The 20,976-nt window shown below is 46.3% G+C and overlaps 1 protein-coding gene across 3 annotated transcripts; it reads left to right on the top strand.

The window, feature by feature from the left end:
* The first annotated feature begins 7,325 nt into the window (after positions 1–7,325).
* Positions 7,326–14,336, top strand: MYCN (MYCN proto-oncogene, bHLH transcription factor). Of its 3 annotated transcripts, none has more exons than XM_083435249.1 (3): positions 7,326–7,932; positions 9,600–10,534; positions 12,808–14,336. In XM_083435249.1, the coding sequence occupies exons 2-3, from the start codon at positions 9,706–9,708 to the stop codon at positions 13,404–13,406; spliced, it is 1,428 nt and encodes a 475-aa protein (XP_083291375.1). In that variant the 5' UTR covers positions 7,326–7,932; positions 9,600–9,705; the 3' UTR covers positions 13,407–14,336. The 3 variants fall into 3 exon arrangements, with proteins under 3 accessions (XP_083291375.1, XP_083291377.1, XP_083291376.1); XM_083435251.1 differs by lacking the exon at positions 7,326–7,932 and adding an exon at positions 8,411–8,748; XM_083435250.1 differs by lacking the exon at positions 7,326–7,932 and adding an exon at positions 8,987–9,449.
* Positions 14,337–20,976: the final 6,640 nt, after the last annotated feature.

Genomic DNA, 20,976 nt, shown 5'->3' with positions numbered 1-20,976 from the left:
GGATTTAGAAGAGGATTAGACACATTCATGGAGGACACGGCCATCGGTGCCTACTAGCCATTAGCTGTGCACTATCTTTAATGCCACTTGCAACTCAGGTCTGGATTTGGGCTTCCCATAGCCATCTGGTTGGCCACTGTGCTAGATGCACTTTTGGCCGGATCCAGCAGAGCTCTTCTCATACTCTTACGTTCAAACGTATAGGGAGTGGGGAGTAAAATTGCAGGTCTAAGCTGCCTAGAGTGGCTGGGGCAACCCAGCCAGATTGGTGGGGTAAGGTAGGTAAAGGCAAAGGACCCCTGGATGGTTAAGTCCAGTCAAAGGCGACTATGGGGTTGCGGCGCTCATCTTGCTTTCAGGCCGAGGGAGCCAGTGTTTTTCCACAGACAGCTTTCCAGGTCATGTGGCCAGCATGACTAAACCGCTTCTGGCGCAACGGGACACTGTGACAGAAACCAGAGTTCACGGAAACACCGTTTACCTTCCTGCCACAGTGGTGCCTATTTATTTACTTGTGCTGGTGTGCTTTCGAACTGCTAGGTTGGCAGGAGCTGGGACAGAGAAACGGGAGCTCACCCTGTTGCAGGGATTCGAACCACCGACTTCTGATGGGCAAGCCCAAGAATCTCAGTGGTTTAGACCACACTGCTATCCGCGTCCCTACACATGCTTCTCATGCTCTTACGTTCAGAAGCACAGGGAGCAGGAAGTAAAATTGCAGGTCTAAGCTGCCTAGAGTGGCTGGGGCAACCCAACCAGATCGGCGGAGTACAAACATAACAACAACAACAACAACGTACTCTATTCATTAGCTCCAAGTCAGACTATTCTGACATTATTTATTTGCTGGCATTCACAAGGGATTAAAGACTGCTGCAAACGTCTCCCCATCGCATCAGGAATGCAAACCCAGAATCTTGAGCGCTACTACGAAAAATATTTCCTAAAACATATTATTGGCTTAAAGCTGATTTTTGCTTTTAATCCTTCCTTTTAAGCCTTTTTCCATCTACGCTTTGGGATTATGCTTTCAAGTAGTCCTTGGCTACTTTGAGGAGGAGAAATATTAGACACAGCTTTTTAAATAGGCTTTACAAATAAATCATAAAGACTCAGTGATCAGGGAGGAACGTATTTCTGAATACAATTTAATTTGTAGTTTTAAAAAAGAAAAAAGGTGTTGATACCTATGGTTCACTCTGAAATTAAGAAGACTTAAAAATGAAATCTGAATTGGGTATTTTAAGAATATTATGGCATTAGGCATTATATATATTATATATTATATATTATATATTATATATTATATATTATATATTATATTATATATATTATATTATTTTATTATATTATATTATAATGTAATGTAGTGTGTTTTCATGGGGGAGTACCATTTCTCTTGTGGAGAAATGTGCTTTTATTTTCAGAAAAATGCTTGGAGAATATTCTTTTTTTCTTTCTTGGCAATCTTATGTGAAATAAGGCAAATTCCAGGGACAGCTGCTGGAGAAATTTACTTCCTCACCCTCTCTTGTTTGAAAGAATGGGAATCATTTCAATGAAGTGTGGGGGAATTGCACTGCTCTGTACAAGTCATCTGCTACCAATGAGAGACCATGGTGACTTACTCCGGGTTAGTCTGCACTACTGGTTTATCCCATGCATATCCAATCTGGGCATTTATAAAGGCAGGACTGATTTGAAAAAACAACCCTGATGTGATCTTTCTCAACACACCATTCTCAATACCGGCGCCAGCTGAACCTCCCTGGGGAGAGCACCCCACAAAATTCTACATAGAATTGTTGAGTTGGAAGAGACCCACCAAAGCCGTCTAGTCCAGCCCCTGGAATACATGAAACATGGCTAAAGAATCCCTGACAGACAACCGTCCAACTTCTGTTAAAGAAACCTTCAACCAATGAGAGTCCACCTCGCCCCCCCCCCCCGGAAGGAGACCGTTCCATTGTTTAATAATAATAATTCATTCATTCATTCATTCATTCCCCGCCCATCTGGCTGGGTTTCCCCAGCCACTCTGGGTGGCTTTCAACAGAATATTAAAATACAGTAGTCCATCAAACATTAAAAGCTTCCCTAAACATGGCTGCCTTCAGATGTCTTCTAAAAATCTGGTAGTTGTTGTTCTCTTTGACATCTGATGGGAGGGCGTTCCACAGGGCAGGTGCCACTACCGAGAAGGCCCTCTGCCTGGTTCCCTGTAACTTGGCTTCTCGCTGTGACGGAACCGCCAGAAGGCCCTCGGCACAGGACCACATGACCCAGAGCTTCATCTTTCAGCTCCTGTATCGGAACACCCGCCCACCTCTCCCTACCTTTAGGGCATTTTGCGATTGACCTTGCTATGCCGTCATGTGTCATCTGTCATTGGGACAGGGGCATGGCAGGAATTTTCCCCACTTGGCTGATTGGCTGCTGCCATTTGGGTTTCGCCTGCCGTGTAGCAAATCGTCCCAACTTGTAAGGTTGCGGATAGGCACTGGTTCATGTGATAGGGATGGGAGAACGGTCTCCCCATCCCTATGTGAAGGGTATTCCGTTAAAGGAATCCAAGGACTCAACTTGGTTTAGTCAACTCCTGAGAGGGGCTTGTGCCCATGCCTGAGTCCAGGGGAGCTTCTGGGGAGTGAACAGAGTCTGTTCCCAGGCTTTTCACCTGCCTCAGGTGTTCAGCCTTGACTGACCTATGCTTGTGCCCTGGGTCAGCGCTACCTGCAAGGGTGCAGGGAGCTAGTCGAACCAGAGTCTATGCAACCACTCACTTTTCTGTAATCAGTAAAGCTGTGGCCTAAATTCTGCCAAAAACCAAAACTAAAATTTGAGTCAAGTGTGTGTTTATTTAGGGAGGAAGTCTCTGGGTCTGAACACGCAAAAAACACCCTCCTTTCGTTCCAGCAGTGGAAGTTTTAATCTGAAACCTTAGACGCCCAGAGCTCAGAAACTGCTCATCTTAATGAAATTCCCCATCGCAAAACACGCCTAGAACAATGGGGTCAGTTTCGAACGCTGATCCCATGTGAATGGATGTTATTCACTCCTATGGGAGAGAATACTATGCTGAGTTCAGAATGCTCAGTGTTCAAAGTGGCCCTGGAAGTCATTCAATGCAATAATGCAAGATCTCCAATGCAGGGAGCAACGACAGCATCCTTTTTTTTATTTTTTTAATATTCCTGTTTATTTCAGAACCAAAGGTGTTTTCACACACAATGCTAAAAGCCAAGTGTACAAACTGTATTACATCTGGTTTAAAAATGACTCCTTCCAGCTTTCCATCATGCATTCACATTTGCATGTGAGCAAGAATGTGCAAGGAGGGTTGGAATTCGTTTTGGTAGTGGTGGGCTTTGATTTTTGTTTTTTAAGTCCATACTCCCTCAGGATCCCAGATAATTACATATCTCTCCAAAATCACGCCAAATACAAAAAGGGCAGGATAACCTTCCTGGGTTAACATTAGCAACCAACGCTGGTCCAAATGAAAAAGTGTCATAGCATTTCTGGAAAATGTTCAGATTCTGTCCATGCTCGGTGAAGTGCGCCATAATTGTGGAGCTGCTTTAGAGAATCATTACCTATAGCACCACATGGATTTGCCACATTGTGGGAGCGGTTAGAGGAGCGGAGCCTGCAGAGATTGTGATGGGGGCCTGGAACAAAAGGTAGCCTTCAATAGAGCATGATGAGGCCAAGCAGACTGAGGGCTTCAGGAAACTCATCATCTTGAATTCTGCCCAGAAAGCAAGGGAAAGGCTCTAGAACACTGGATTAATGTGCACCTGAAAATTTACAGCATCCTTGACGCATCGTCTGCTTAAATACCTCCAGGAGATGTATTAGGACTCGTCTTCTGTTCCTGATGTTGGGTGGCTTGGTTTTCCCTGGGAGGAATCTACCAAACACTCAAGACAGATACGACAACTTCTCAAAGTTGTCACAATGTACAACTTCTCCTTGCCTGCATACGTACCACCCATTGCGATAACAGGAAATAACTTTTTTTTGCAGATGAAAGAGAATTATTATTATTATTATTACTTTTGCACTCTCAATATGCATCAGATGACAGGCACTTTGAGAGCAAATTGTAATACCTGGATCCCAAACTCCGCAGAAGCCCTGCTCCTGGATCACTTTGCTGAAGCCGGCGAGCGTTCAGACTCGAGTCCTTTGTAATCAGGACGCAGATGGTTTCTATGGGCTATTTCTGTGCAGTGCTGGGAAGCCAGGACGCATGGAGTGAGTTACTTCAATTACATAATGGCTTTGACAATTGTACCTAGAGAACCCATCATTAAGGGAAGCTTGTGTGCTCAACAAAGGGGAGGGGGCAGGAAGAGAAATCAATTCAGCATGCGACCGGGAGACTGAAAATTTCCCTTCTGATCCACAAAGAAAACTTGGGGTGTGTAAGTAAAAGAAACACGTTCAAAGCTGCAGGTGGCTGTCAGTGAAACAAACTCCCATGTAGATTTGAGGTTGTAGCATCAATGTGATTTTGTTTTGTTTTGTTACGGTACCGAGCGAGGCAGAAACCGAGGATAAAGAAGTACGGGAGCCAAATTTGATTACCGCAAGCATTCGGTCTGACTCACGAGCTTGAAAAACCGGGGAACAGGCAAATGTACAGAAGTTAATGAAGCCTTCAGCCTACCCGCATCATGTTCCTTCCATTTGTGCAACGCAAGACAAAGCCATACAACAGACGGGAGCACCTGTCAAGTCTCACACCACCAATGCCAGATTTTCTGCATGGCTTCAACGAAACAAAAAAAGAGGGATGTTTTCAACTAGAGCTGAAAGTTCAAAGATCCAGCAAACAGAAGTTTCTGGACCTAAGCCTCATCCTGGATGGCCAGCTTCTGTTCATTAGGCAGCTATGCCTTTTCTGAGGTATTAAGGCCAGTGTGTGCCCGATAAATCTTCCAGCTGGACTACTGTAAAGCACCACACAAGGGGCTGCCCTTGGAGGCTGTTTGGAACCTGCAACCTGCTCAGCATGCAACAATTTCAGTGTTACATCTAGGGAGCATGTAGCACTTATTATCCTTGAGCTCCCCTCGTTGCCGATTTGTTTTGGGGCTGAATTCAAGTTGTCACCTAAGGGAGACAATTTGCCACATACTCTTTCCCACACATAAAATCTGCAACTGAGGATATTTGGGCATCATAGGCGTCAACTGGAAGAAAATATTGCCCCCCTCCCTCCACTTCTGTGGAGTGTACTACCCTCCCCTTCTTGCCCACCCACTAGCCTCTTTCTCCTCGCCCAAATGCAATAAGTTTCGGATTGCTCTGCTACCCCACCCCAAACCTCTCTGCTGGCCTCTCCTACTGGCTGGCTGACCTGCCTCTCCCCAGCTGCCCCAGCTCAGATGTGTTCAGAAATGGTGCCAAAAGCTGGGAAGCAAGATGGGTAAAGAGGGTGGCAATCAGCTGGGGGGCGGTGGCAGGAGGTGGCTACCCAAGGGAGGAGTCAACTTGCAGAAAATATATAGGTAAAGGCAAAGGGACCCCTGACCATTAGGTCCAGTCGTGATCAACTCTGGGGTTGCGGTGCTCATCTCTCTTTATTGGCCAAGGGAGCGGGCATACAGCTTCCGGGTCATGTGGCCAGCATGACTAAGCCGCTTCTGGCGAACCAGAGCAGTGCATGGAAACGCCATTTACCTTCCCGCCAGAGTGGTACCTATTTATCTACTCGCACTGGTGTGCTTTCGAGCTGCTAGGTGGGCAGGAGCAGGGACTGAGCAACGGGAGCTCACCCTGTCGCGGGGATTCACAAGCCATAGGCTCTGTGGTTTAACCCACAGCGCCACCCGCTATGGGGGGATGGCTAAAAATGTCATTGGGGATGTCAAAAGAGCCAGGGCCCCATAGAGTTGGTGCCTGTGTGTGGCATACTTCTGTGTGTGTTGCCCCCAACCCCAGCTACTGAATTAACTTTCCACTACAGGATTTTTCTTTTCTTTTGGTACCGCAGAATTCTGTTAGGGTTGCCACATTTTGAAGAGCAAAAAAGAGGACACGTTGGCCGACTTCTGCTTTTAACCATGGATCGCTATGACGGCTCTACCCATGAAAAAGAGGACATATCCCGGAAAAAAGAGGTTATACAGCAACCCTATACAGTGGTACCTCGGGTTACATATGCTTCAGGTTACATACGCTTCAGGTTACAGACACAGCTAACCCAGAAATATTACCTTGGGTTAAGAACTTTGCTTCAGGATGAGAACAGAAATCATGCTCCGGCAGCGCAGCGGCAGCAGGAGGCCCCATTAGCTAAAGTGGTGCTTCAGGTTAAGAACAGTTTCAGGTTAAGAACAGACCTCCGGAACGAATTAAGTTCTTAACCCGAGGTACCACTGTATACGGCTAATAAGGAGACTCCTTATTTCAATGGGGCTTAACTCCCGAATAAGCCTCTGCAGGATTGTAACCTTAGGTGAGTGTTCTCTTTTGAAGCAGTAGTTTCTAATGTCATGTGCTTCCAATTTGCCTCTTCTCTTATCTTGCCATTTGATTTTATTGCACTTTTAACTGTTTGTCTCCGTGTGCAGACGCACGTGCCCTTTCGGCGAATTCCATTCGGAAAGCGGGTTGTAAATACTGTAATCTAAATAAATAAACGAAAATTAAACAACAACAAAAAGGAGAACGGGACCTCTTGCTCGCGCAATGTTTACCTAGCTTGGGTGAGGTCATACATGTAATACGTTTGCCTACGCTCGGTTATTGTTCAGAACGCTTGCTTCTCTTTCTGCATCCGCGAGGGGTCGCCTTTTGCAGAGCGAAGCTGCTCTGTCCTGCAACCGTTGTGCGGGATTCATATACAATGTCGGAAGCCAAGGAGGGGGGCGAAAGACGGATGTACACAACTGGAGAGGCTCGGGGAATTTGGGGAGGCGGGGTGCTTTATTTATTTTACCCTCAGCAGCCCCAGGGCAAACCTCTTCCGCAGGCACTTGTCCGTTTAAAGACGAAGACGTTGCAGCTTCCTTCTTTCCCCCGTCCTACGCAATCCCAGGTCAACGCATACTTGCAACAAAGCCTGAGACAAAACCTAGGCAATTATCGTGTTTCCCCACCCCAGCCACCACCTCCCTCTCTCCCTGCTTCCTTCTGCAAAATCCCTGGCCTGGACGGAAGCTTTGCAAAATAAAATAAAAATCTTGTGCAAAAAAATAAATAAATTTAAATACATTGGGGGGGAGGGCAGGATGATACCGGGAAGGAGGCGGGCGCTTGTCACGCACGGCGTTTATCTTCAATGAGGAGCTGCCCCCTGCGAGGTTTGCACCCGAGTAAACTTGCACCTAGATCCACCAGGTCGGTTGACATTGCCAACTGGTGGTGCGGGGGGGGGGGGAGAAAGAGAGACGCCACCTCTCCTTTGCAAAGTGCGCGACCCACCCACGATCAGGCGGCGGAGCAAAACCCAGCGGGAGTGCGCGTCGGCGGCTTTGCATTTCTTTTGCAAGCGCCTCTCCTGCCGCCGCTTTGCAAAGAGAAGAAAAGAAGAAGCAGAGGGGATTTTGGCGCCAAATGCCTGGCACCTCCCCTGCTTTTATGGAAATCAGGGGGGTGGGGTTAAGGCTGGATCTCTCCCTCTCTCCCCCCCCCCCTTTCCCTCCCCGGGTGTGTCAGGATTTTTTTTTTTTTGGGGTAGTTAATAACATACAAGAGCTTCAAAGCCCACTCAGTGACAGTCATCTGTCTGCAAGCAAGGGTGGATGCGGAGGCTTAAGCCCGGCTGGAGGGTGGGGGGGTCGACCGGGCTTGCTGGTGCTCTGGAAAGTGCAAGGACATCCTCGGGCTTAACTCACGCGCCCCCCACCCCCAGTCCTCTCTCCCTCGCCCCCCACGCACCCACCCATTTTCCGTGCAGCAGCCACCGCCATCCAGCAGGTAAGATGTGCCCGGGTGCGCGCGTGCGCGGGTTTGTGCAAAAAGAGCCACTTGGGAGAGGGAGGAAAAAAAGAAGAAAATAAAATCTGTCTTAACCGATGCAGCCCACCCTCAATTTGGAGAGGTGGGGTGCCGTTGGGTGTGTTATGGGGTTTTTTTTTGTTTGGAAGGCTAGATACCTAGTGTCTCCTGATGGCTGGCGCGTTGCCTGTGCGTGTGTTGTTGTTGTTTGTTGTTTCCCTCATTCATCGCAAGCCAACCATGCTGCGGTTTATTTTTATTTATTTCCGCCGCCTCCCCCCCCCCCGCCCTCCCACCGCGCGCTTAAAACTGTTGATGTGGCTGCGAGAGGAGCTTGCGCGCGTCTGCGCTTTTGTGCCTTCACTGCGTTCCGCGCGAGGAAATTTAGCAAGCCTTGGGTGGAGGTGAAATAATAATAATAATAAATAGTGGCGATCTCTCGTGTACAATAGTGGGAGCGATCAGGGGGCGGGGCAGGCGAGAGCAGCAGCTGGGATGGCTTCGTATCCGCGGTGTGGGTTGCTTTGGCGAGCTCCGGTCGGGAAAGCTTTTCCGTTCCGAGCAGTTATTATTGCTATTGATCCCGGGCTTCATTTCAGCAAAAAAAAAACCCTCCTCCGCTTTCCTCTCCTCCCTCCCCTGCTTTCCTTTAATATCCCGGTGCCCGCGACGTCCATGCAGCATGGACGGGGTTTTTGTTTTGTTTTTGCTTTGGTGGAAACCTATTGCAGACTTTTACATGTCTGGGCTGACGCGATCCTGCTTTTTGCGCGCAGGATGGAGAGGTGCGCTACGGTGCGTGTGTTGTCCGTGTTGAAATCTGCCTGCAAAATCGTGGATGCCTGGGTTGGAACTTGGTAGTGTTTTTCTGTTTAATTTTTTTCGCAATTGACAACGCAATATATATATATATTTTCCCCCTTCCTCCCCAACCACCCTGCCTGCCCACAATCAGTGTGGCGCAAAAACTTCCTGTCGCCTATACTGAGAGGTTTTCCTGGTGCGTGTGTGTTGGTGTGTGTGAATGAATTTCATTCTGTTGCATAATGCTGCTGCTGCTTTGGGAGACTTCCTATTTCGCCTTCCTACTCCCCTCTCTGCGTGTGGGTTTCTGGAAGCGCGCTTGGGAGTGAACGGAATGGCAATTTGCAAAGTAGCGCCGAGCGCGCCTCTCCCCTCCATTCCCCCCCCCCAACATCCGTCGTCCTCCTTTTCCCTCTCTCTGCGTAGCCTGCAGATGACAAAAGAGGGCAGAAACTTCCTCTTACTTTGCTCGAATATCCAGAGGGTGGGTGGGTTCTTTCCCCCCCCCCCCACGGTGTCTGCCGCTGGATGAATTTCTCTCTGCATCTGTGAACATTTCCTCCCCTCCCCGGATTGAAGGGGGTGCGCCCCAAGGAGCAGACTTGAGAGACAGCAGCATGCAGGAGTTGAAGACAAGCCCTTGTACATTCATATAGCCCTGCTCAGATTTTCCTGCTGGTTCCCTACAGAAGGTAGAAGAAACCCGGGAACTGTTGCTGTATGTGGGTGGAGAGCTTTTGTTTCTGTAGGACTGTATCACAGGATAGGTGTGTGTTTCTGATTTTTTTTTTAAAGTCTAATTTGTTTTTGTTTTTTCCCCCTCCCACTTCTCTCCTGCTTAGTTTGTGATCGTGCCTGGAAAGGCGGTTGGGGGGGTGCATCTCCTTTCACACCAAGTGGAAAAAAAACAAAACGCAAGATTTCTTCTCGTAAGGAAAGTACGCAGAGATGCCAGGGATGGTCAGTAAAAACCCAGATCTTGAATTCGACTCCTTGCAGCCTTGCTTCTACCCGGACGAAGATGATTTTTATTTGTGCGGTCCTGACTCTGCTCCCCCGGGGGAGGACATCTGGAAAAAGTTCGAGCTACTGCCTACACCCCCCTTGTCGCCCAGCCCGGCAGGTCTGCAAGAAAACCCCCCCGGGGGAGCCCCCGTTTCGAGTTGGGGCGGGGCGGGGACCCTAGGGGGGTTCCGAACCGCCGACCCTCTGGACTGGGCTTCGGAATTGCTGCTCTTGCCCCCGGAAGCGGACCTGTGGGGTGGCGGCGATGGAGGGGACTCCTTCGAGACCGGCTTGGGGGAGAACAGCAACCTGAACGCCATCATCATCCAGGACTGCATGTGGAGCGGCTTTTCCGCCAGCGAGAAGCTGGAAAGGGCAGCGGCCAACGAGAAGCCGCAGAGCAAAGGAGGAACAGCTGTCGCGCCGGCCACAGCTGGGTCTACAGCCCTCTCTGCTGCCGCCGCTGCTGCAGCCACCGCCGCCACCGCCAGCAGCTCTGCGAACAATGGCAGCAGCAGCAGCAGCAGCCAGGCGCAGCTGAACAACTCTGTATCGGAGTGCGTGGATCCAGCCGTGGTTTTCCCCTTCCCTATGAACAAGAGGGAGCCGGCCGCTCCTGCTGCAGCGGCTGGGATCCGGGGGAACCTTGGCAGCAGCAGCGAGGCGGTTCCAGGGGTGGCGGCTCCTGCTCAGCACAGCGGCTGCCACCCAAGCGCAGCCAGTGACAGCCGGACCGGCTGCAGCTCTGGCGATGACACGCTCAGCGATTCCGGTAAGTAGCCACATGCTTTCCGGCATGCACGCATCGCTCCATTGGGAGGGGGGTGTTTCGACTTGCAACGCTCTTCCCCAGCCCCTCACAGCAAGCCAACACAGTAGCATAGCTACCTTGCTTCAGTTGTGCCACCAGCCAGAGTGGCGACAGCTATGCCTGGATAGCTCAGTTGGTTAGAGCAGGGTGCTGATAACTCCCGGGGTTGCAGGTTCGATCCCCGAATGGGACAGCTGCATTGCAGGGGGTTGGACTTAAAGGTCCTCAGGGTTATGATTCTGTGAACCGATAGGAAGCTGGGCGCGTGATCACCAGTGGTTGGGTGGCTGATCACCAATGCTGTTGAATGATCCCAGTGCATCTCCGTTAGGCTGGTGCATTTGGACAGAGCTGCCTCTTTACCTATGGACCTAGAGAACAAGGAAATGATCTCTTCTGGTTGTTTTGTCTCCCAGGCTGTAACCTTTTCCTTCCTGCATCCAACCCCTCCCCCCCCCCTTTACACACCAAACCAAAGTATGCAGATCTGTATATTCCTATAGGTCATGTCTCAGTAATAGTAAGACTGAGTGGAAGTTACTCACAGAATTCTAGAGCTGGAAGGAACCTTGTGGTTCTTCCCTGCAATGCAGGAATATGCAGCTGGATTGAACCTGCAACCTTGGCGTTTTATCAGTACAGCACTCTTAACCAACTGAGCTATGCCCAAGGTGGCCTGATCTCGAGGTGAACCTTCTGCTACAAAGCAATAAGGTGGAAAGAGAGGTTTAAAGCAGAGGTGGGAGGGGGAGACACGGGCAAGGAGAGAAGCTATTTGACTCCTGTGGAATTGAGGGAGGGGTAATGAATGCTGCTGATATTTATGCCCAGGAGCTCTGCAAAGACAGGATACATAGGGCTAATGCATTTGTTTCACGGGGAGAAAATGCTTGTAGAATGTAGTCTGCTTGCATTGTTTAAATTTTTTTTAAATAAAATTATAATCTAGACGTGCTTTCCAAACTGGTAGGTGAGTTCAATTGCTTCCCTGCTAGAACCATTACAAAGCATGACCAGTAGGTGGCAGGGTACATGCCTCTCTCAGGTCATTATTCTTACCAAAAAAGTTTCCCTTGGGGACTCTGTTCCAGACAGTTGTATGGGTTCCTCCTACCTTACACACAAACTTTTGCAGTGCTGATGATGCATGGATGAAAGAAATTCATTTTTTTTAAAATAAATCCGCAAGCCTACAACACATTTATGCTAAACATCACTGCGGTTTTGCAGCTGGTTCTATTACCGCTGCCATATATACTGTATACAAGTTTTGCATGCAACAGCGTATTGTGAAAACACAAGAGCGATTTGCTCTTTTGTGCTGGGCGTGGATTGTTTATTTTGCACGAGGCATCAAAAATTCACGCTTTCCCTCATCTTCCAGCAATTTAGCAGGTGTTTTAGCAGGGCGGAAATACAAAATGCTGAGCTGCAACTTAAGTGAAACGTTTACACTCCTGGTGGGAGAGAGGGATAGTAATGAACACAGCTTCCCATATGTAAATGAGAGTATCCCTATGACCAGAATCATAAAGTTGACGAACAGCCTCCCTGTTTCAAAACACTCGCTGCTCCCTTCATGTCTGCATCTTGACAGCTTTGAGTGAAGGAGCATTTCCTCCCAACAGCTGTCTTCCTGGCAGTAAACCAAAACTTTGGCTACCAACTGGAAGAGCTCTGCATTCCCTGCTAGAACAAATCCAGCAATTGTTTGGTTTCCCAGTCCCTTTTCAGTCAAGCAAGATGTGTGTGTGTGCGTACATTTAATGTGCATTGTGTGCCTGCTTGTATTGTCCGTGCAATTTAGAGCACAGACTGGTGGCTTAAAATGCAAATTGGGGTATTTCGTTTCCAGATTTATTTTCATCCTCCTATGATTATTTGGGTTGCAAATTTATTTGCTTTCCTGCACAGCTTGAAATCCAGTGCTTTGTGCTATTTCATGTGGATCTAGAGCTACATCCTGATTACAAGACCTGCACAACTATATAGAATAGCATGTAGCCTCTAAGGCACATGTATACAAAGTCCTTTCTCTTTTACCTTTAAATGCTGTTTCCCTGCCTCCTTTGCGTTGCTTAAATATTTATACATGGGCATTTGCCCTGGGAATTGCTTTCATTTCGCACACATATATGCTAATTAATGCTAAATGCTTGAGAGCCTTCTGGTGTGCTTTCCTGAGATGTAACACCTCCCTATTTCTTCTCTCTCTCCCCCCGATGTGTTAAAAGATGAAGATGACGAAGAAGAGGAGGACGACGAGGAAATCGACGTGGTCACCGTGGAAAAGAGGCGGTCCTCATCCTACAAGGCCGTGACCACCCTCACGGTTGCGATGCGCCCCAGAAGCGCCACCTCTTTTGCCTCCGTGAGAACTCAGCCAAACGACGTCCTCCTCAAGCGCTGTGCCCCTATTCACCAGCAGCATAACTACGCCGCGCCTTCGCCTTACATCGAAAGCGAGGAGGTGCCGCCCCAGAAAAAGCTAAAAACTGAAGCGCCCCGTCCCGTCAAAGCCATGACCCAACCCAAGGCCAAGAGCTCCAGTCCCCGAAGCTCCGATTCGGAAGACAGCGAGCGCCGGCGTAACCACAACATCTTGGAGCGCCAGCGGCGCAACGACCTGAGGTCGAGTTTCCTCACGCTTAGGGACCATGTGCCGGAACTGGTGAGAAACGAGAAGGCGGCAAAAGTCGTCATCTTGAAAAAAGCCACCGAGTACGTTCATTCGCTACACGCCGAGGAGCACAAGCTGTTGCTAGAAAAGGAAAAACTGCAAGTCAGACAACAGCAGCTGATAAAAAAATTGGAGCACATGCAGACTTGCTAAAAACAACAACAAAAAAAGAGATATTACAAAAAAATAACAGCGTTGTTTTTTTTGTTTTGTTTTTAAAAATTGTCTGATCTGGACAGCCACTGCCACTTTGCACATTTTTGATTCCTTAAAGAGAGTTATGTTTTTTGACGTTAAGAATGTTGGTTTTACTTTTCAATCCAGTCTCTGAATTGGAAGAGACTGCCAAACCGTGATGGGGATGCCTTTTGTATTTCCTCCTAGAACTGTATATGTTCTTTATCAATGTTGTGAGCCTTTGGATCTGCTTATGACATCCAGTTGAGTTTGGAAATATTCATTCCTTTTTAAATGGTGCTTATGTTCTACCAGGTGTTATGGGGCAAAACCATTTTGTACCCTGGGGGTGGGGGAGGGCGGGGAGAGAGTGGGGAACAAGCCACACCTCTGTAAATAAAATACACACCCACACTTGCCTTTTGTACATGTCTTGGGTTATGAGAGGTGACTTTTTGCTACCAATATTAGACTGGAAGTTCATACCTAAGTACTGTAATACCTCAATGTTTGAGGAGCATGTTTTTGTATGCAAATATATTGTTAATCTCTGTTATGTACTGTACTAATTCTTACACTGCCTGTATACTTTAGTATGACGCTGATACATAACTAAATTTGATACTTATATTTTCGTATGAAAATGGTTGTGGAAAGTTTTGAGTAGATATTACTTTATCACTTTTTTGAACTAAGAAAACTTTTGTAAAGAAAATTTACTATATATGCCTTTTTTTTCCTAGCCTGTTTCTTCCAGTTAATGTATTTGTTAATGTTTGTTGCATAGAACTGGGTAATTGCAAAGTTCTGTGTTTAATTTCTTCCAACGATGTACATTTAGTGCTGCATCTTTATAGCACTTTGAAATACCTCATGTTTATGAAAATAAATAGCAGTTAAATGATGTGTTATACTTGCTGCTTTTTATAGACATTTCTCTACATTATTTCCGTCCGTTTCATTGATAGAAAATAATGCCTGCAAAAAATGTAATACAACTTAGTATTGCCCTATAATAAATTGCTTGCTGAGCAAACTTCAGTTAGAATTCAGTGCTTCCCAAACTTGAGTCTCCATCTGTTTTTGGACTACAATTCCCATCATCCCTGACCTTGATAGCTAAGGATGATGGGAGCTGTAGTCCAAAAACAGATGGAGACTCAAGTTTGGGAAACAGAGTTAGATTTTGGACCAGGCCCAGTATATGAGGTTGGATCAGGCATGGGATAATGAGTTCAATGTAGATTTCCATCAGGTGAGAATGTGGTCTTTAGAATTAAAAATCAACAGGAACTGTGTTTATCTGGATCATATTTTGCCTATGACCATTCTCAGATTAGCCAATAGGGATTTGGACCTTGACCTCCTGCAATTAGGATAGCTATTCTGGTCAGCCTGTTTAGTGCCGATTCTGATCCCGAAATGTGCATTGGAATATAACAAAAGAAATTACAATAGCTATCCTGTTGACTTTGGTAGGGATTACTCCTAAGGAAGCCAGCAGAGGGTGGCAGTCTGTTTACTTGGGAGCATGGCATGGGCGTAGCCAAGGGGGGGCAGCTGCACCCCATCAAGTAAAACAATAGAAATACAGTCTTACCTTGGATCCCAAACTCCGCAAACCTGGAAGTGAGTGTTCTGGTTTGCAAATGTTCTTTGGAACCCGAACATCCGTCTGGGCTTCTGATTGGTTGCAGCAGCTCCCTGCAGCCAATCAGAAGCCACACTTCGGTTTCCAAATGTTTTGGACGTCAAAAGGACTTCCGGAACGGATTCCGTTCAGCTTCCAACTGCACTTAACTACCTGACCAATCACACTGATTCTGCCCCTCCCTTAACAAAAGTCCTGCACCGCCCCTAACAAAAATCCTGGCCATGCCCATGGAGCATTACCTGTAAAGCTCATAGTATTTACTGCACATGATTAGAACTCTAGGTCAGGATCAAGACTGCCCTGCTGAAAGGAGAGCAGTGGGAAGAGAGATTTTAAAACACAACCCCATTCTCCTTTGGGCTTCCCACAGTAGTGTGGCTCTTGAGCCTAGCATTTCAGGCATATAACAAAAAACCACTTCTCACAAAGCCCAGTCAGGTTGAGAAAAGAAACTGCTTCCCTCTTTTAACAGTGGTGCTGTCCTCAAGATTTCTCAGTGCTTCAGTAAGAACATCTGAACTCTCCCCTAAGCCTCCAGTTTGTTTCTATGTGCAAGGATGATCCCCACAGCAAGTTAGCCATTTGCAACTTCGCGTTGCCCACAATATAAAGCACCCAGAACCTGTTTATTAGTAGGGCTCGACGAGTCTCCACAGATTCTCAAACGTAGCTTGGCTAACTTAGCTTGGGTAAACTGGGCGCCTTAAAACGGCACTTCTGACAACGAGGAAGTTTGTGCTGCCAAATACAGCTTTTTGTGGGCTTTTGTATCGTTTTGCAGTGTTTTTGTATCGCCTGAATCCAGGAGATAGGCACTTCAAATTTCGTTTCCCCCTAATAATAATTATAGTAGTTGTATATTCATTTCTAAGTTCATCTATGCTTGCTGAGTTTAAACCGGGACATTTTTTTATGTTTACCTTTTGTTCAGGAAAAGGACAGTTCATTGTAGCTGTGTGCAGTTGAACAGCAGTGATTTTTCAGCATAATTGTGCTCTAAAGATCCTGGAATCTGTAGCCAGGTGTTGCTGTTTCAGGATAACAGCCACTGCAGTAGTGGAAGTATAAATGAACCCTGTATAATCAGCCAGGCTCTTATTCATGCTGATGTTTTGTAAATGAATACCAAAAGACACTACAAAGTGTTCCCCATTTTATAAGTAATAGGTACATCTTCGAATTTTTACAGTAATTGTGAATGACCCGCTGAAGACATGTAGCAATGTATTTCTACTAGCAGGGCCACAATTTTGGAAGGTCCTTAAAGCAGGGTGAGGACCCTCAGGCCCTTCAGACATTAGACTACAGTTCCCATCATCCCTGGCCATTGGCCATGCTGGCTGGGGGTGATGGGAGATGGAGTCAACAACATCTGGAAGGCCACAGGTTCCCAATGCTTGTCCTGGAGCAGTGTTTCCCAATTTTGGGTCTCTAGCTGTTTTGGGACTACAACTCCCATCATCCCTAGCTAGCAAGGGGTGATGGGAATGGTTGTCAAAAAAACAGCTGGAGACCCAAGACTGGCAAGCACAGCTGTGGAGGCTTGCCACAGTCCAAACTTCAGCATTATTTAGAAGTCCTCTAGGATGGCATTTGATGGTTTTGGTTAAGCAGCCATAAGCATTTCATGTCATACATTTTAAAATCTATTTGGAAAAGCACATTTGATGCCTTTTCTCTCTCTACCCTAGGGTGAGACAGAAATCATATCAGCCTGGTATAGCCTGCTCTTTTTAAGAGTTGTTTCCCAAACTTGCGTCTCCAGCTGTTTTGGACTACAATTCCCATCATCCTTAGCTAGCAAGGCCAGTGGTCAGGGATCATGGGAACTGCAGTCTAAAAGCAGCTGGAGACCCAAGAATTCTATCTGCATGCTCTCTGACGGTCAGTTAGCAGACTGCAAAAGTGGGGAAACCTCCATTGACCTTCAATTCTCAATTTATTTAAGTGGGGCTTGCACTTTTGCTAAAATTCCGTCTAGGGGACTGTTCTATTAGGCCAGAGATGGGAACCCCAGACAGCATTGCCAAAGGTCCAGTGGATGGGAGCTGGGAATCCAGATGTTATGTGGAGTTGTATTAGGCCATGCACATGTCATTTTCTCTAAGGATAACTTCTCATTGTACTTCACTTAGAGACTCTGTTTTGCAGCATACCTGAGTAGCTCTTTGCTGATGAATTCAAACACGGATCCAATAGCCTGGTTGCTGTTTTTTTAAAAAAAGATGCTAAAGGAGACCTCTTTTTTAAAAAGATAGTACAGATACTTCATCTCTGCAATAAATACTTGGTGTGTCACATTTTTTCACACCAGAGGCACAATTAATAAAAGCGTAGGAATGCAGAAAGTTGCCCTATACTGGGTAAGACGATTGCGTACAATCCAACATTTCTCCGATGAAAATAGGGATGTCCTATTCCATTATTATTTTTAGATACTCCCCTGCCCATCAGACTGGGTTGCCCCCAGCCACTTTGGGTGGCTTCCAACATATATGAAAACATAATAAAACATTAAAAAACTAAAAACTTCCCTATACAGGGCTGACTTCAGATGTCTTCTGTAGGTTGCACAGTTACTTATCTCTTTGGCTTGTGGGGGTCACATAACTCCATACCCTCCAACATTTCTTCGATGAAAAGCAGGAAAAGCAGTACATTCTGGGATCAAATGAGAAACCAGGGCGGTTTCTGTAAATCCAGGACTATCCCTAGAAAAGAGGGTGCAATTGCTCCATCTAGCTCAGTATTGTTTACAATGCCTTGCAGTGGTTTTCTGGGGTTTCAAATAAGGAACATTCCCAGTGCTACCCAGAGATGCTGGGGACTGAACCTGGGACCATTTGCATGCAAAAGAGATGCTCTGCCACCGAACTAATCAAACATTGGCCTGGGACTCTTCAGTCTATATGAGAATAGCCTAGGACTCCCAAGGGTCTTGCTCTTCTGAGCTTGATATGCTCCTGAGTACACCAAGGTGGTGTGGAGAACCCAACAATCTTGGCTCGCTGAAGGATTCGGAACATCTAAGGCTGCCGTGACAGGCCACAACACGTCCATCTCGCACGTTCCTTGCAGAATAGAACCAGAACCCTGGCATCTCTTCTTAGGCTTGTTCCAGAAGCACCTCTGCCTGCACCAGAACCTGTAGCTTTGGACCACATTCCACTTGGGGTGGAGCTCTCCTCATCCCTATTTCACTTGCAATCAGGCAGAACAAACTCAGGAGGTGATTTGCGACATTTTACGGAGGACGTTCAAAGATGTGTTTGCATCAACTTAGATCATCGCACCGTAGCATAACTATTATCTGGACCAAGCTGTGTTTAAGCTGCATGTTATTCCATTCTTCACTTCACCCCGTTACTAGGTAGTTTGTTGTCATCCCCTTCCTCTCCTATGGGACTGTATAATCATTTGTGTTTTGTGCCGTTTAAGCAAACCGCATGCTGGGCTGTTATGTGAATGGTGGATTGCTTTATTGTCACTTCAGCTTGTCTCCTATTCTTCTTCTGGATATCCTGGTTTACACCTAGTCTGTAAACCTTCTGGGAGAGGAAATGTCTGGTTTCTTAGTGGGCTTTACAGCGCCTCTGTCTGATCCTGAATAAAGATAGTCTCCACCCCTTTTGACTGATTCCTCAATTGTCTCAGCATGATGAACTGGGCAGGGGTGAAGAGGACCTCAGAAACACTTTTGCCATCTGCGCTGCTCCTTAGCTAGGTGGGTTTAGGGGTGATACCTGGGGGACCCTTTCCTCAATGAAGAACTGAGAAAACTCCTTGTGAAAGATCACACTCTGTTTCAGACAATACAAAGTGTGTGTGTGTACATCATACTCTCCAACATCTCTCCGATGAAAATATAGACATCCAAGTCTATTATTATTATTATTATTATTATTCCCATCCCATCTAACCAGGTTGCCCCAGACCCCTGGGTGGCTTCCAATATGTATAAAAACATAATAAAACATTAAACATTTAAAAACTTCCCTTCAGATATCTTCTAAAGGTTATCTACTTGGCTCGGTGTGTGTGTGTGTGTGTGTGTGTGTGTGTGTGTCGCATAACTCCATAACCTCCAACATTTCTCATTTGAAATTAGGGACATCCTACCATACCCTCCAATATTTCTCTGATGAAAATAGGGACTTTCTAAGGAAAAGTGGGTCATTCTGGGATCAAATCAGAAATGGGAACGGCCTCTGTAAATCCGGGACTGTCCCTGGAAAATAGGGACAGTTGGAAGGTCTGGCACATGTACTGTATATGTGCATAAACCTTTGTATTACTAGTATTGTTTCTTTAAAAAAATATTATCCCACCTTGCAGCCGATTAAGCATCGCCGGAGTGACTCACAGAAATATGTAACTATATATTCACAAAAGCAAACAAACAAAGAAGTGAAAGAACTGGGAAGGCCCATCTTTGATGCATAACATGTCTAGGTAGGCGTTGGTAAGATTCCTTGCTTGAAATCCTGCAAAGGCATTGCCAGCCACTACTGCCGACACTACTGATGGTCTGACTCTGTATAAAGAAGCTTCCTATGTTCTCAATGCAGCATTCTAGAATGCAACAGGAGCAACAAAGGTACGACTTATTATGTGACAGGGGGCAGAGACAGCGAGAAAGTATTTTTTATTAGAAATGTTTATGATGTTCCCCTGGTAAAGACATAAATCAATCTTCTTGTAGACCATCACTGCGATTCCAAACAGGGTGAACGTGTTATTTGGAATGTGATTAAAAACGTGGCTTGTCCCAGGTGATATTCTGAATATCTCACTGCCAGAAACACCTCCACTGTAACATTCATATAAACTGCCCATTGGGTATGAAAAGTTCATGTGTGTTGTTTTGCAGTGTGTTCCATTCAAAAATGCATGTGAGCAACAAGAGGGTTTTGTGTACTTCTTCAGGCAGCTTCAAGCAGTACCAGGTGAAGGATTGGCCCTTTTGAGACGAGATCTTTTCTCAAGCAGAGCTTTCCTTGTAATTTACTTACCTATCTATTTTTTTAAATGAGGAATATAGATCGGGTGGCCAGTTCTACAAAAAAGGGGATTTGCATTGTTAAGAACATGGACAGGATGCAAATTTGCATAAAATACTGCATACAGTGCAGCAGAGATGTAAATTGAGAAACAATTACTGTCATTTAAATAGAAGTGCAATAAATCTATACCATAATGGGGAAGACATCAGGTGACTTGCAGGCTTGCTCAAACTGACCCGGCACTGCTCACGGTTGCTGGTCAAATTCAAGGCTTCTGATCTCCCTTTGTATGGTTCCTTATTTCAAACCAGACATGGACAGGCCAGTCCTCAGATAGATATTTTCAAAACAGAAGACTGTAGAGTCATACCTTGGAAGCCAAACGCCTTGGCACTCGGTACATTTTGGCTCATGAACACCGCAAACCTGGAAGTGAGTGTTCCTGTTTCCAAATTTTTTTTGGAAGCCGAATGTCTAGCCAATCAGAAGCCATGCCTTCGTTTCCAAACATTTTGGAAGTCAAATGGACTTCTGGAAAGGATTGCATTTGGCTTCCAAGGTACGACTGTACAGTAAGACACACAACCACCTTAAATATAGAATGGTGTGGAAGTAGGGGCATTGTGTACCCAAAGTTGCCAAAAATCTTTTTAATAACTTTAAGAAAATATTCCTTTCCCCCAACCCAACCGCCGCCAAAAAATGTATATAAGTTTGGTTTCCTATAGTGCATCCAAATCTCTGGATTTATTCCAGCCCATGTTTTATAGGTAGCGGTTGGACCTCACCAGGCAAATCATGAAGCATTCAGCTAGGCCTAATTCTGTTATTTCGGTTTCTAGCAGCTGTTTAAAATGGGAGGGGGCCCTTTTGTAGTTTGCAGTTACCG

The sequence above is a fragment of the Podarcis tiliguerta genome (assembly GCF_965153285.1).
Source record: "Podarcis tiliguerta genome assembly, chromosome: 3".
NCBI lineage: Eukaryota > Metazoa > Chordata > Lepidosauria > Squamata > Lacertidae > Podarcis > Podarcis tiliguerta.
The sequence above is the reverse complement of the archived record's forward strand: the minus strand, read 5'-3'. Positions and strand labels throughout refer to the sequence as shown.